The following is a 14,563-nucleotide window of genomic DNA, read 5'->3' on the forward strand; positions in this document are numbered from 1 at the left end:
AGTCACAGCCATAGTCACCTTTTCAACTCACGTCAATTCTCCTAAAAAGGACACGTTTAAATGTGGCTCATATTTGCCGCCTGTCCAGGCAGAGTGACAAAGACAGAGAGGGGCAGGCCCCGAACACAGAGTGTGTTTTCTCTCACACAGGCCGCCAGCGCCAGCTGCAAACAGAGAAGCAATCTCTCTGCTCGAGTTGGGTTTCTGTCAAAAACAGAAAGAGGAGTCTTCCCCTTGGCCCGCTCGGCAGGGCCAGCTCCAGGTAAGCAGCGGCTTGGCTCTGCTTCTCTGGGCACCATCTCCCTGCAGGGAAGCTTGGCGTGTGTGTGTGTGTGTGTGTGTGTGTGTGTGTGTGTGTGTGTGTGTGTGTGTGTGTGTGTGTGTGTGTAGAAAGTGCGGAACAGAGAGATGATAAGGGACCCAGTAACTCTGCACCTGTCCCCTAAGCAGCCTTCTTGACATGACTTTTTGGGGTCAGACACACCAGCTCTGGGCAGCCAGGTGGCCGAGGCCACTTCCCCCTGACAGGGAGGGAGAGAGGAGGTGACACTTCCTCAGAGGTCACTTCGCAGTCTATTCCTCAATAGTGCACCAGGTGGGTCTGGCTGCGTTTCCCAGTGTTTAGTCGGCAGGGAGTGTTCTGCCTGCCTGTGTCCATGGCCCTGTAGTTCACGCACGGAGGAAAGATGCTCAGAGTTACAAAACTTGTCCAGTGTCACTGGCCATTAAATAGCATCTCTAAACCCAAAGATGCCTGACTAGACCCCCGCTCCCCTTCGGATCCTCAGTGCCTTCTGGAACCAGGATCCAGGAATACATCAGAGCTCGCCAGAATTAGACTCTGCTGTATTCCAAAAGGTGGCAACACCCCTGTGCTCCCACACTTCCCTCCCTGGAGGACATCCTGGGAGGATGTGGATCAGTTCAGAGGGGTCCAGAAGAGTCCACATAGCCTGACCCCCCGCCTTACCCAGCCAAGCCTGGAGCTTTGGGCCCCAGAACCCAGAGGAAGGGCAGGGAGGCACAGGGTGTGGAGAAAATTGCAGGGCACGTCAGATTTCAGCAAATCCAGATTAAAGCCAGAAGATCAGGCTGAAGCTGAGTAACAAAACCATCGCTAATTAGGAGGCTCAGCGCAGCCACAATGCACCCCCTCCCCCTCCCCCGCACCAGCCCCACAAAGCCCCACCTTGTTTGTTTATACAGCAGAACAAAGCTGGCACCCTTGGGGTTTAGCCAGAGCCCTGAGATGGGGCCTCACATTCAACACAGAGGCTCCCCGGGGTCCCCGAAACAAAGAACAGAATGGGGGCCAAACTGCTCCTCCAGCACAGGGTGAGTGTGTCCCCTTGTTTCCGTGGGGGCGTCCAGCCGCTCCCTGGTGCCTTTCCTGGAGATGACTGATGTCCTATAGCATCGCCCTGCGTCCTCCTCATCGCTTTTCCAGTAGAACGGTGAATTCTGTCTCAAACAAAGTCACCCCCTCAGAAGACAGGAAACAGGAAGAATGCTTGAGTTTGGGGCCAGCCAGGGCTAAAGAGTGAGGCCCCCTCTCTAAAACAAAAACTCATAAAGGTTTTCCCCAGTTTTCTGGATCCCACCAATTCTACTAAATTTATTTTCCTGGCATGACTCCTCTTGACCCCATCCCAGCCCTGATTCAGTCATGGTCACTTGTGCATAAATGTCATGATAGTATGTATAGATTTTCAAGTTTTGTGTTACTTTTCCATCCATGTACATCTTTAGAAATATATTAGCACGTGGCACCTGTAATCCCGATATTTGGGAGGCTGGGGCAGGAGAATTGTTATAATAGGAGATTCTGTTTTTTAAAGGGGGTGGGATTGGGAGATGGGGGCACATTGATTTCTCCCATGGAGTGAGAAAGCCAGGGGGAGTGGGCAGTTCCTGTAATTCCAGAACTGGGGAGGCAGAGACAGGGGGACCCAGGGGGATTGCTGGCCGGTCAGTCTAGCCAAATCCCAGGACTCCAGGTTCAGTGAGAGACCCTGTCTCAAAAATATAAGGAGGGCTGGCAGGATGGGCCAGCAGGCCATGGCATTGCTCTCCTCAGGACCAAATGGTGGAGAAGCAGCTTCCTCAAGCTGTCCTCTGACCTCCATGTGCATGCTGTGGCCTATCTGTAAATGCACACATATGTGCCATGAGTAAATAAAAAATAAATAAATGAGAAGACTTGTAAAAGGCAGAGAGTCGTTGAAGAAGACGCTTGGAATTGAACTCTGGCCCCCGCATGCACCAGCACCTAGAAGTGCACACACATCCACACAGATGCAGACACACATGCAAATAACGAAAAGCTCAAACAGAAACAACAAAACACCCCAGGCCGTGCGCAGGCGCCCTCCTGGCATTCGAGAGTGTCATGGGGAACTTGCCTTCCACATACTTTCCTGGATGCTGAGGCTACACCCAGTGTTCACACCGAGGAGTCTGCTGTGTGTCCAGCTTCCTGCCTGGAGCTCTTCCGTTCCATTGACCAGTGCCCCTAACTTCTGAGTGATGGGAAGCTTGGACCCATGTGAGCAGGTGTCTGTGAGGGCCTTTGCCCAGTACTACACTTCATGTCTCCCAAACACCTGCATCCACTCCCTGAGCTGTGAGAATTTAGGGGGTGAGAATGCTCCCTGCTCTCCCTCCAGCTCAGGCTGTGCTCTCCTCCTTAAGCTTTGTGCATAAGTGAAGTGGATTTGATTAGGGTTTCTTCAGACAGAGCATGGGGTACGGGCTTTACACACAGCAGATTCTCAGTAAGAGCCTGTTGTGCAGGACTGGAGAGATGGCTCAGTGGTTAAGAGCTCTTGCTGCTCTTCCAGGGGACCCAGGTTCAGTTCCCAGCATCCACTTGAGGTGGCCCACACTGTCTGGAATTCTAACTCCAAGGGATCTGACCCCTCTAGGAACACTTATCCCTCAACATGCCCACATGCAAACAAAGACACTTAAGAATAATAAAATTAAAAAAAAATTAGGAACCTATTACTTAGGGGCTGGGGAGGTGGTTCCTTGGGTAGGGGTACTTGCTGTACAGGTATGAGGATCCAAGTTCAAATCCCCATTACCTATGTAGAAAGCTGGGTGTGATCACACATGCTCCCATAACTCCAGTGTTGTGGAGGGCAGAGGCCGAGGAATTGTTGGGGTTTGTTGGCCACCAGCCTGGTCAGCGAGCGATCTCTGGAATAAGGCAAAAAGCGACAGGACATGACAGAGCATCCCTGGTCTTTGTGTGCACACAGGCATGCATGCCTGCACATCCATGAATGTATAACACACACACACACACACACACACACACACTCGCACACATCTTTTGCTTATTTGACATTTACAAACTGTTAAGCTAGCACTCAGCTGCTGGAACCACCCTGTGCCCAGAACCCTGAGTGTTTACTCTACAGAGGGAAAGTTGTGCCAGCCCAGGGCTGCCCCAGTGTTTGGGGTGTGCTTTAGGTGACTGACTGGATGGATGTCCTCTGGCTAGCTAATTCCTATCTCTGGGCAGCAGGGCCCTGGGTATAGGCAGGAAGGGTGAGCCCCACATGGCCAGGCTGCTGTGAGGCCCATGTGTTGAAGTGTGTGATCCAAGTGGAAGGTTGGCTTTCAGCCCACACAGGCAACCTTCCCGTTGGGCCCACTGGGACCCACTGAAGTGACATCGTCACTGTGCCGGCTGTGAGAGCTGGTGGCAGGTGCTGCTTTCCACCGCTCTGGGCAGAGTGTCTCACCCTATGTCAATGTTCTCTCTGTTCAGGGCATTACAACATCAATGAATCTTTGGTAAAGCAGTCACCAAAGATCTTAGTGTCCTGCTTCAAATCCAAAACTGGTCGTGGATTAAAACTGACGTCAACAGGCCCAGGGCCTGGTTACTACAACCCCAATGAACACACCAAGATTCTGAAAAAGCCTCATATCCCGTGAGTCCTGCATTTTTCTTCTGAGGTAGCTCCAGGGGATGCTCAAAGGGGCAAAATGAGAATGGGCACCATCTAAGCAGGACCCAGTCCAGGGGCCCCTGCCACCATGTTACAACGCTCAGTAAGCCATTGGAGAGCATATGACTTTAACTGAGTAGCATCTGTTAGGAACATGTCCCCCCACCACAATAGTAGAGTCACCGTATTTGCTTCTTGGAGGAAGGAGCTCTGTTTCAGGAAGGTTGAGGGATTTGCCTGAGTCCGCACAGCTCACATCCTGCCAACAGAATTCTGGGCTGTCAGGATCTTGCTGTGTTCCCCATGAAGCTGACTTCTCCTGGGGCCACAGTCGCTCTGTTTTTAGAATATGGCACCTCCCCTGTGCTCACTTGGGGAGATGTAGAAGCTGGGGCGCACTTACCGGTGCACTGACAGGGAACGGCTGGATTTTAACTTGGCTCTGCTGTGTGCATGCTGTGTGGCCTTGGACAGCATGTTTTACACTCTGTGAGCTCTCCTGCGTTTCTCTGAAAAGCTGAGTGGGTTTAATTCATGCCTCATAGGGTTACTTTCAGAATTAAAATTTGTCAGCCATACAGTAGGCACAAATGATGACTTAATATTAACACAAATTTAAAAAGAACCAGAGCTATGTGGGTTGGCTCATGCTTGTAATCCTAGTACTTTGGAAACTGAGGCAGGGGGATTGAGAATTCAAGGCCAGCCTGGGCTACATAGCCAGATCCTGCTTCATCAAAGCAGGGTTGGGAGGATTGAGAGCTGTGTCGCCGTTTAAAATAGATGCCGTCTGAAAAGTTTTATTTTTATGTTATGTGTGTGGGTGTTTTGCCTGCATGTGTGTCTGTGCACCATGTGTCTGCGGTGCCCATGGAGGCCAGAAGAGGGTGATGGGTCCTCTGGAACTGTAGCTACAGATGGCTGTGAGCTGCCTTGGGGGTACTGGGAACCTAACCCCAGTCCCCTGCAAGAACAAGGGCTCCTTGCCCCTGAACCCCCTCTCCAGCCCTGTTATATATCATTTCTAATGTTACTTTCATCTAAGAGACTCAAAAGCATTCAGTGCTTAAGAATTCCTCAAGTGGCTGTGGAACTTCTAGAACTAATTGCACCTAATGTTGATTTTGTCACTGTCTGAGTCTGCTCCTGTTGCATCCCCCCTTGCAGGTCCAACGATGGCAAGGGCGACCACCAGGGTGGGGGCTGAGTGTGGGGACACCTGAGCCCCTCCCCAGAGGCCAATCAGGTGTCACGGCCACAGCTGCAGTAGGCTGGACATCCAGGCAGCTGGGAGGGGGCTGGAAACATTGGGCATCATCTGGCTGTCGTCAGCCTGGGGCAGGGGCAGGAATTCAGGACTCTGGCAAGTCAAATAGGAGCTGGAGAAGAGACTCAGGCTTAGATGGAGGCTACTAGTAAGTTCCCTCTGTGGTCCCACTGTGGGGTTCTGCAGGATCCTCCCAGGCCCTGGGGCAGGGGACCAGGGCTATTCCCCCTCTGAAGGTCAGAGACTCCTTCCTTCGGGCTCTGCACAGGAACTGTTCCTTGGTCTCCCTGGGAAATGTTGCAGTAAGGAGCAGAGGATTATCCTCCATGGAGCCTTCTTGCCTCATTGCTGAGTGGAGTTGATTTTCTACGCCGTGACTCCTGCGAGGCTGAATGAAGCAGAACTTGGAAACAGTTCTTACTTTTTCCCAGCTGACGCATAAAAGCCGTGCATATTTATGGAGGCCATGTGATGTTTGGATGCATTACCTAATGTTCAATCTGGGAGACGCGTCTGTCCCCTCAGACATCTGGCTCTTACTCATTACAGCTGAGATTATCCTACAGCCCTACCGAAATAGGATACAGCTGCGATTTTGCATGGTGGCTCAAACCCACAGCCTGGATCTGGACGCTTCAACAAGGAGGGAGGGCCTACTCTGGAATGGTAGCTGTAGGGCAGTGCCACGCCGGAGGCTGGCGCTTGTGCCTCAGAAGATGTGGCTGAGGAACGCGTTGTGGCTGTTCTCGGCCCTCCGCTGCCCAGCTGACTCAAAGCTAGGAGGATTTGTTGGCTTGTGAGTGTTAGCCAGCGTTTCACTTCTCAAGTTCCTCAGTACCCGTCCTGGGGGTGACTCAGTGAGGCAGGGCAAGGCACGGTGAGGGCTTTGAGATCAGAATGGGGTCCTCCCAGTGCCACCTGCCGCCAGGTAGAGGAACACCCCGAGACTCCTCTCTGACCACTTCCTGGAGTCTCTAAGCCAAAGGCTTTGCATAGCACGCTGTCCTGTCAAGGGTGGCCCGAGAATCAAGCCCCTTGGCCCGGCTCCAATTCAGTAATTACGCTGGGCCAATTATGCTGGGCCCACCTAAAGTTCCTGGGGATTGTCGATTCGCTGTGGGGTGCATCTTCCCAGGCAGCTCATCTGTCACTGCCCTTACCCTGAAGAACAGATAGATAGCGCATTCCACCCCAGAGGCAATCGGTGGCCCTTTAATGTGGAGAGGAGTTGTGAGAAATTGCCCCTTTATCCCTCCCCCAACCCGGGAACCCCCCAGGCAGGGAACCTGTGCCTGCGAGTGTCCGAGGGGTCCTAGATGCCTTCTACAAGTGACCTGAGGAGACCTTGAAGACATCCATTATCTCTGAGCCACTGACAAAGGGCTCCCTAGGAAGCTGGATTGTGCATAATCCCCAGCGTGGTTACTGGGGGAGCCTGATAGATGTTTTCATTCATTACTAAGCCACCGAACCCACACTGGTCACACTACATTGCTGGTCACACACATCCTGGGTGTGACCACTGGACCTCCGTGATTTCCCATTTGCACCATGCCACCAGGAACCAGCCCTGGGTAAGGGGGAATTTGGTGTCTGGAGTTCATCACCTTCTTTGCACACTACCCCCGACCCCCCCCCCCCCCCACACACACACAGAGTTTGGGACACAGGAAACACGATGATACTGTCTGCCTTCAGCCCCCTCCCCCATTATTTCTAGGTGGTTCTCTCATTTCTCACTGTTCTCTCCCCCATTTCCCCACAGCCCCTGTAAGTGTGAAGTTAAGAGGGATCTCTGATCACAGCCTTTCGGTCACACTTTCCCTCCCAGAAAGACCCAGAACAGCAGGGCTCTCAGCCCTGTGCCTTGCCCGCTGTTCCTTCCTAAAGGAGCACTTCCCTATAAGCTCAGCTCCACCCTTGCACATCCACCTATTGGGCCCCTCCCCTGGTGAGTCTTCTACCTGCATGTACACGTGTGTGCGTATACACACACACACACACACACACACACACACAAGCCTACCGTGCTTTCTACCTGCCTCACTCTTTAGGGGTGGTGATCTTGCCTTACTCAGCTTTGAGGCCGCTAGCCCCTTGCTGAACTACAGAGAAAGGGGAGGGGGCAAAGAGGTTGATGGAGCCTGGATACCCCAAAAGGGCTGAGGCCGGCTGCTCTCTCTCCCCTGTCCACCCGGTGCCCACTACTGGAGTGCCATCCCCTGCTCTCCCTGCCTGAAGGTTCCCTGCTGACCTCTTCCCTGGTGGGAATTGTCTCTGCTCTCATGTCAGAGGGCTTCACAGTGTAGCCCAGGCTGTCTGGACACTCTCCATATAGTCCGTCCACAGAGCTTCAGATCTGTGGCAATTCTCTTGCTTTGGCTACCTGAGTGCTGGGATTACAGATATGTATCTCTATTTGTGCTCAGGGTTTTTTTTTTTTTTTTTTTTTTTTTTTTTTTTTTTTTTAAGATTTATTTATTTATTATGTATACAGTGTTCTGTCTGCACACACCCCTGCAGGCCAGGAGAGGGCACCAGATCTCACTACAGATGGTTGTGAGCCACCATGTGGTTGCTGGGAATTGAACTCAGGACCTTTGGAAGAACAAGCAGTGCTCTTAACCTCTGAGCCATCTCTCCAGCCTCTGTGCTCAGGATTTTTAAACTCCCCTTTCTAACAGACTTCCTGGTGGGCATAAGAGTGAAACCTAGCTACTCCTAGCATACGGTCTGGGGTGGTCAGATTTCCTGAGAACACGTAGCCAGTGAGCAGGGAAGGGGACATTCAGCTACAGCTGCACTCTTCACTGTCACCATTCAGATGGACACTAGCCGTTGGACCACCCAGCCCTCAAGATCTTTGTTTTAGTGCAGAACATCCTAGACTCCTAAATGTGCTTGACCAGAGCTGTACACAAAGCTGGGGCTCACCAGAGACCCTGACATTCTGCTGAGGATGTGGGGCATCCCTAGTACTGTGATAGGATGCAGGAAGGGGCCCATTCCAACCAAATGCGCAGGTATGTGACGTGGGCCCAGCCTGCATCAGCCTTCGGCAGCTACCCCTGCTTGGGCAAGCAGACACCTCATGGTCGCCCCTGGAAATAACGTGGGACTCTTGGGCTTGGGAGTGACCCAGACCAATGAATGGCTTCATCTGGCAGTTGGCTCATTTCACTTGTGACTTCCAGGAGTCAGGTCTGCCTCAAAATGTGGCCAGCCACACACATACATGAAATTTCTCAGGGTGCCTTGGGGAGGGAGTCACAGCCAGAGCAAGGGTGAGGTAGCATTTATTTATAAGGAGAAAGGCTCTTGACCACACTCTGAAGCCTGGTCCTCCATACAGAGTAGAGGGGTACGTTCTACCTTCTTCCTGTGGGTACCTTTGTTCTAATACAAACATCCAAGCCAGCCAGCTGTTGCAAGGTTTGAGCCTCCAGCAGGGCAAGGTAGCGTTCCATGGCCTCCCCAGCAGTGGGCAAATCCCCACACCCCAGAGTGGAGCTGGTGTGAAGACTGACTGTGCACTAGCTCTGTGGATGATGCTTCACAGATCTTCTCTGTCGTTTTTATTTTGTTTTCCTAGCTCCCCTATAAAGAGTAGAGGTTCTCACTCTGGGCTCCAGATATAGGGTCTTTGTCTGAGACAGCCAGTCAGTGGTGTGACTAGAATTCATACTCCGTGCTGGTGTCTCTGAAACCCAGGCACCTCTGTCATGGTGTGTCTCCAAATTGCTGGTACTAAGAGACCCCATACTACAGGGCCACAAGTCTGCAACTGGTTCTGACTTTATGTACGCTACCGTCTCTCTGGACACTGGCTCCTTTAGCAAATAACGAGGTTGACTAGATATCTCTAGATGTCCTGGCTCTCTGGAGTAGTTAGGAAGGTAGAGGCCTAAGGTCAGCAGAGTCTCCAAAGCCAGGACTCCCCTAGGGTTTCAGGCACAGTGTCCCTTCTGGAATGTTCTGGGCTCTGAGAACCTCACTCCCCTTTCCATGAGAAGCCCCAGAAGTAACTTCAGGTCGGAGGCAGTCCTTCGCCTGCACAGTGACTTGACTCCCCAAATGACCTGGACACCCAGTAACCATCCTAAGTGTGGGTTAAGGTAAGCGATGAGTTCTCAAAGGTCCTCTTATCCAACTCCCCCAACTCACACGTGAGTAAACTGTGTTCCAGAATTGTTAAGAAGGCTTGGTCCTACTTAAGTGTTTATTTAATGACGTAATGTCAAAGGTGCTATACAAAGTAGAATCCCTTTCCGGAAGGAAAGATGGCAGTCTGAAACAGTTACAATATAAGCACTAAGTGTCCTTTGCAGGTTCTAGATTCCAGCCCTACGCTTTTCCACCTCTGCTCCCAGCCTTAAGGGGAAGTTACCAGGGTTCTGGAATGTCAGTAGACATCTGCCCATTGTGGGACAGCAAATCCCTGGAGGATGGGGGTGGAGGGGCTGGGGGGGTGGGGAGGAAGGGCTCTTCCCTGGTCATGCAGACATCACAAGTGGCTCATCGGCTCATCAAGGAGGCCTCTTTCACCCAAGCTTCAGTTCTCAGAGCTCCAGCCAGACTCTACCAATTGATCACAGCCAGCACATACAGTCAATGCTACCTGCTTTTCCCAGTGAGTTCAGCCACAGGCATCTATATGTGTCTGTGCTCTCACGGCCCTGAGGACCTTGTTTTAGATACCACACCTCATTTTAACCCTGACAAGCCTGTGAGGTACGGTTGTCATTGTACAGACAAGGAAAATGAGGCCTAGAGGCCCTGGGCTCACACACGCAACTGAACTAGGATAGATACTGCCCAGGGTGAGCCTGGGGGAGGGGGTGGGGGGAGGGGGTGGGGGCGGGGTGGGGTTGGGGGAGGCTAGCAGGCATCACCTGCACTTTAGACTCTCCCATTTCCTCCACAGAGCTGCCTGGGTGACATCTTCCCATTTTGTCTTTTCCAAAGGAAAGGTACACTCCTGAACTTTTCTGCCCACCCTCTGCCTCTGCCCCCAAAGCCGCCTCTCCCTGGTCCTGGTCAGTACGAGATTGTGGACTACGAGGGACCCCCTAAGCATTTCATCTCCAGTGCGTCATTTGTGTCCAATACCAGCCGGTGGCCAGTACTGTCATCCAAACCAAGCCTGCCCGGCCCAGGTCAGAGAACTGTGACCCCAAATCTTCTACTTTGTCATTCCGAGGCCATCAAATACCACCACTTTATGGGCTGTTTGCTAAACAGGTTACAAGGGTGAGGTGGGCTTAGCAGGTCATCGGCTCACAGTTTCAGAGCACAAAAATGTTTTATTTCTGAATATAAAGAAGGCTTTGGACTTGAAACCAAATCTGGGAGGTCCAAAAGGCCAGAGACTCTGGGTAGTAGTGATTTCACTGGCTGAAGTATGTACCTCACAGACCTCCTCCCCTCCTCTTCTCTCCCCTCCCCTCCCTTCTCCTTCCCTTCCCTTCCCTCCTCTCCCCTCCCCTTCCCTTCCCTCCTCTCCACTCATCCTTCCCCTCCATTCTTCTCTCTTTTCCTCCCTCCATGACCTGAGCGGATGTTGGAGGACAGCCTGTGGGTCTTGGGAATCGAACTCAGGCTGTCAGGCCTGGCAGTAGGTACTTGAGTCATCTCAACACCTCGATTTTAGTTTTGGAGACAAGGTCTTTCCCTGAACCTAAAGCTCCCTCATGGATTCTGCTAGGCAGCTGGCCAGGGAGCCTCAGGGACAGCCTGTCTTCCTGCCACCCGCCCTGTGTGAGGGTTGCAGGTGCCTGCCGTCACCCCAGCTTTCCCATGGTCTCCGGGAGCTGAGGTCAGGTCCTCATGCTCCTGCCATTGTTCCAGCCCCAGACATTGTTTTAGAAGGAAAGGTCCAGGGCATTTGTAAGATTCTCTTAAAACTTCTTATTCTTAAAGACATTGAAGCCCCTAGAATAGACTGGCCAAGGAATTTTAAAGGTAGATAAGGTCTGAAGGGCAAGCTGTCTGTGCTTGGGGCGTTTGTGGTGGGGCCGAGTCTCCGGGTGGCGTGCCTTGTTTGTGATGGATACCGGAGACTGAGGCAGTGGTTCTCGGGAGCCACTCAGCTCCTCCCTCCCGACCATGAGCTGAAGGAACTTGCTCGGTACATCTAGATCTCCAGGAGTTAGCGCCCTGGGGGGCCCCCTCCACCAGGATAGGCTCACTCCACAGTGACGGGTGGTCTCTGGGCTTGCCCACCCATCTGCAGCCCTCCAAAGCCTCATTGCCTCTCTCTGACAATGGCCAGGGCTGTGGCATGTGCCATGTGCACAGGAACTGGAAAGCAGAACTGGCAAGGTGGTCACCTTGTCTTTCAGGCTCAGCCCTTAGGCAAGCACTGTTGACACCCCCATTCTGGGCAGCCGCTGAGGGCCGAGGTGACCTAGGGACTAGTGCTGGCCTCCAGAGGCATCTGTCTGGCGGGAGAGAGCCCCTCCCTTGCTCTTTCACCCACAGGCAAGGAAGTGGTGAGGATGCTGAGGAGGGAGGCCAGGCCTCCAGCTTGGGTTTTTGCAGATGTATGGCAGTCAGGTCAGTGAGGCCTCAGTCTTGCCCTGGAGGGCATCTGAGCAGTGCAGAACAGTGTCTAACACCGTTAGAGCTCTGGAGGCCTGGGGATGGGTGTGGCTCCTGGTCTGGCTGTACACTAGGTCCTCTGGGAATGGTGTCTTGAGCATGAGAGGTTCCCGAGGCATAGACCCCAAGGCAGTGCTCCAACAGGCCATTTCTGTTGCTGTGGTCACCTCCATCAAGATGATCCTGAGGGTATGCTGGGAGGATGCACGTGTACACATCTGTCCTCATGCCTCCAGCAGGCACCAGTCAGCCTGGACCCATGGGCTCCTCTCAGTAGCAGCCTGAGAGGACACGGGAGAGATCCTGGGACAGTGGCTTCTGAGTCTTGTTTGCTAGAGAAAAATATGTCTTGCAATGGCCGTGGCTTTCAGTTTTTTTTGGGAATTTTTGAACGAACACAAAATTCTACCATCTAAACCCTCTCTTCTTTAAGAATACTGTTTCACTTGAAATGTTCATTTCACATTTTCTAGAAAGCAGTATTGTAAAGTTGGTTCTGTTATAGAAGTTATAAAGGGTCCAAAAATCAGAAGCCACAGTTCAGAGGCCAAGGTTAAGAACCCATGACAAGGCTGGAGGATGGCCCAGTAGGTCAAGTGCTTGCCGTACAAGCACCCATGCAAAAAGCCAGAATCGATGGTGTGAGCCTGTGACCCAGGATGGAGACAGACAGAGCTGGCGGTTTGCTGGGGGACCTTGTCTCAAAATAAATTAAAAGTGGAGATGGGTAGAGGAAGATACTCGAAGGTGACCTCTGCCCCTACCCTTAAAAAAAGAGAGCCACGTAACACAGGTCCAGTCAGTCGCCTCTCCCTGTCTCTCAACACATGTGGGCTGCAGGGCAGGAGCAGAACTCCCTCACCCTTCCCAGCTCTGAGGCTGGGGCCGGCCCCTCCAGTCACCTCTCTCTCTCTTGATATCATTTCTTTCTTTCTTTTTAGCCACATACAAGCCAGAGATCCCAGGGAAGCAGTCCTTCCTCTACAATGAGGACAACAAATGGATCCCAGCCATCTAGTGATGCCACGGCCGCTGGCGGGAGGCCCCCCCAGCCAGGCCCCCGACCCTGCTCCCCAGGACATCCATCAGCAGAACACGCCTTTCCTCTGTCACCCAGCCCGGGGTCACATACTGTCTGGAGCTGCCTTCTGGAGACTGGCCACCCCTGCCCCTCCCATGCGTTCCTGAACAGAAAGGAGGAGCAGGCAGAGTTCTCTGGTACCTCTATGTCAGCCTCCAAGCTGGTTTGGGTGACTCGCCTCCCCAGAGAGAAGGGATCTTGAAGTATGGACTCTGATGTGGCGTCCCAGCCTCCTGCCAAGACAGCCTGTGGTGAATTCCTTGCTTAGAAGCCAGTCAGCCAGGGCTCCGAGGCCTGGTCCATGGGCCCTGATCTCCAATTGCCCTTGACTTCTGGGAGGCAGGAGGCTTGGAGGTGCCTGCAACAGAAACACAGGGATGTTCCCTGGGCACCCCTGCCCTAGCTATGACTTGTTATCACACAGTAAGAACATGGAAACCGGTCATGAATCACTCATCAACCATGGACTTGTAGGCCATGTCTGTATTCATCAGCGGGCAAGGCAGGACCCAGATGGAGCTGGAGGCCTGGAACCACGGTCCCCAGGGCAGGGAGGACCTGTGTCCCTTCCTCCATGTTCTCACTTTCCCAACCTTGCCTCGCCTTCCTGACTTCCCACTCCAGTTCTGAGAAAGCATCAGTTTCTAAGTTGGACCGTGTCTCTAACAGACCTCGGCAATGGCTAGAGGAAGAGCTGACCAAGAACCGAGACGAAATTAAACTGACCACACATCTTCTCTTTCCCCAGGTGTTGATAATGTCTGCCACTTTTCTAGATGGAATCCTCCTGGGCTCCCTTCCCTCCTCCAGCCCCTGATCCTCTTCCAGGATGCCTGGGCCTCTTGCTTCCCAGGGCGCCTTCCTTGAAGTTCTCCGGGAACTGTGCATCCTGGGCCTCCCATCCAGACTGGCTTCTTGATCGGCTTTTCTCTTGGGGTTGGGGCGGGGCATGAGGAAGAGGGAGGGAAGGGATGAAGAAACTTATCCAATTAAATGGAATTATTGCTTCTCACAGAGCTGGGCTCTTTGTGAACTTCAGATTCCTGAAAGCTAGGGCTTTGGAATGATGAGGTAGCCTGGTATAAGGGGGCAGCATGGGGGCTTCTGATCATACTGATCCTGGGGACTGGCTGGCCTGGAGTCTCCTGGTCCTGGGTCACACTGGGCAGAGGCTGGCAATGTACTGGAAAGTCACATCAGGCCTCTTCAGTCATCCTGCTGCTCCACTGAGTAATGATGGTCTCTCCAAGTAGACCACGAACCAGGCCACTCTGAGGCGGTGAGAAGGACTGGCCTCACCATATCTTCTAGAATTCACTGTTGGGGCTGGGGCTGGGCTGAGGCCCTGAGCTCTGATGGTCTGTGTGATGGTCCTCCGACACTCTAAAGATGTCCCAAGCTGCTCACAGTTCTGTCTCAACCCCCCTGATGGACGTCAGGCTACCTGGGAGCAGACACAGGTCCCACACCAGGGTCATGCCCAGCTTGAATCTCAAAAGCTCTGATTGAATTGAATTGGGGCACGGGATCAGTTACTTTTCTTGCGGCTTGATCAGAAGGAATGGCAAGTCAGTGTGAGCATGTCCTCCATGGTGATGGGGACAGTGTGGTGGTCGAGACAGTTCAGGATGTGGGAGCATGAGATGGCTGTCA

At 52.8% G+C, this 14,563-nt stretch overlaps 1 protein-coding gene across 5 annotated transcripts in view; it reads left to right on the forward strand.

Annotated features, from left to right (window-relative positions):
- Positions 1–13,926, forward strand: part of Stpg1 (sperm tail PG-rich repeat containing 1) — a 45,041-nt gene extending 31,115 nt beyond the window's left edge. For all 5 annotated transcript variants that reach the window (XM_042272087.2, XM_006975672.4, XM_076565394.1 and 2 more), the window contains 4 exons: positions 151–262; positions 3,779–3,944; positions 10,195–10,385; positions 12,771–13,926. In XM_042272087.2, coding sequence (XP_042128021.2) covers positions 151–262; positions 3,779–3,944; positions 10,195–10,385; positions 12,771–12,847 — 546 coding nt within the window. In that variant the 3' untranslated portion in view covers positions 12,848–13,926. The remainder of the gene's footprint in view (positions 1–150; positions 263–3,778; positions 3,945–10,194; positions 10,386–12,770) is intronic.
- Positions 13,927–14,563: the final 637 nt, after the last annotated feature.

The sequence above is a fragment of the Peromyscus maniculatus genome, chromosome 2, assembly GCF_049852395.1.
Source record: "Peromyscus maniculatus bairdii isolate BWxNUB_F1_BW_parent chromosome 2, HU_Pman_BW_mat_3.1, whole genome shotgun sequence".
NCBI lineage: Eukaryota > Metazoa > Chordata > Mammalia > Rodentia > Cricetidae > Peromyscus > Peromyscus maniculatus.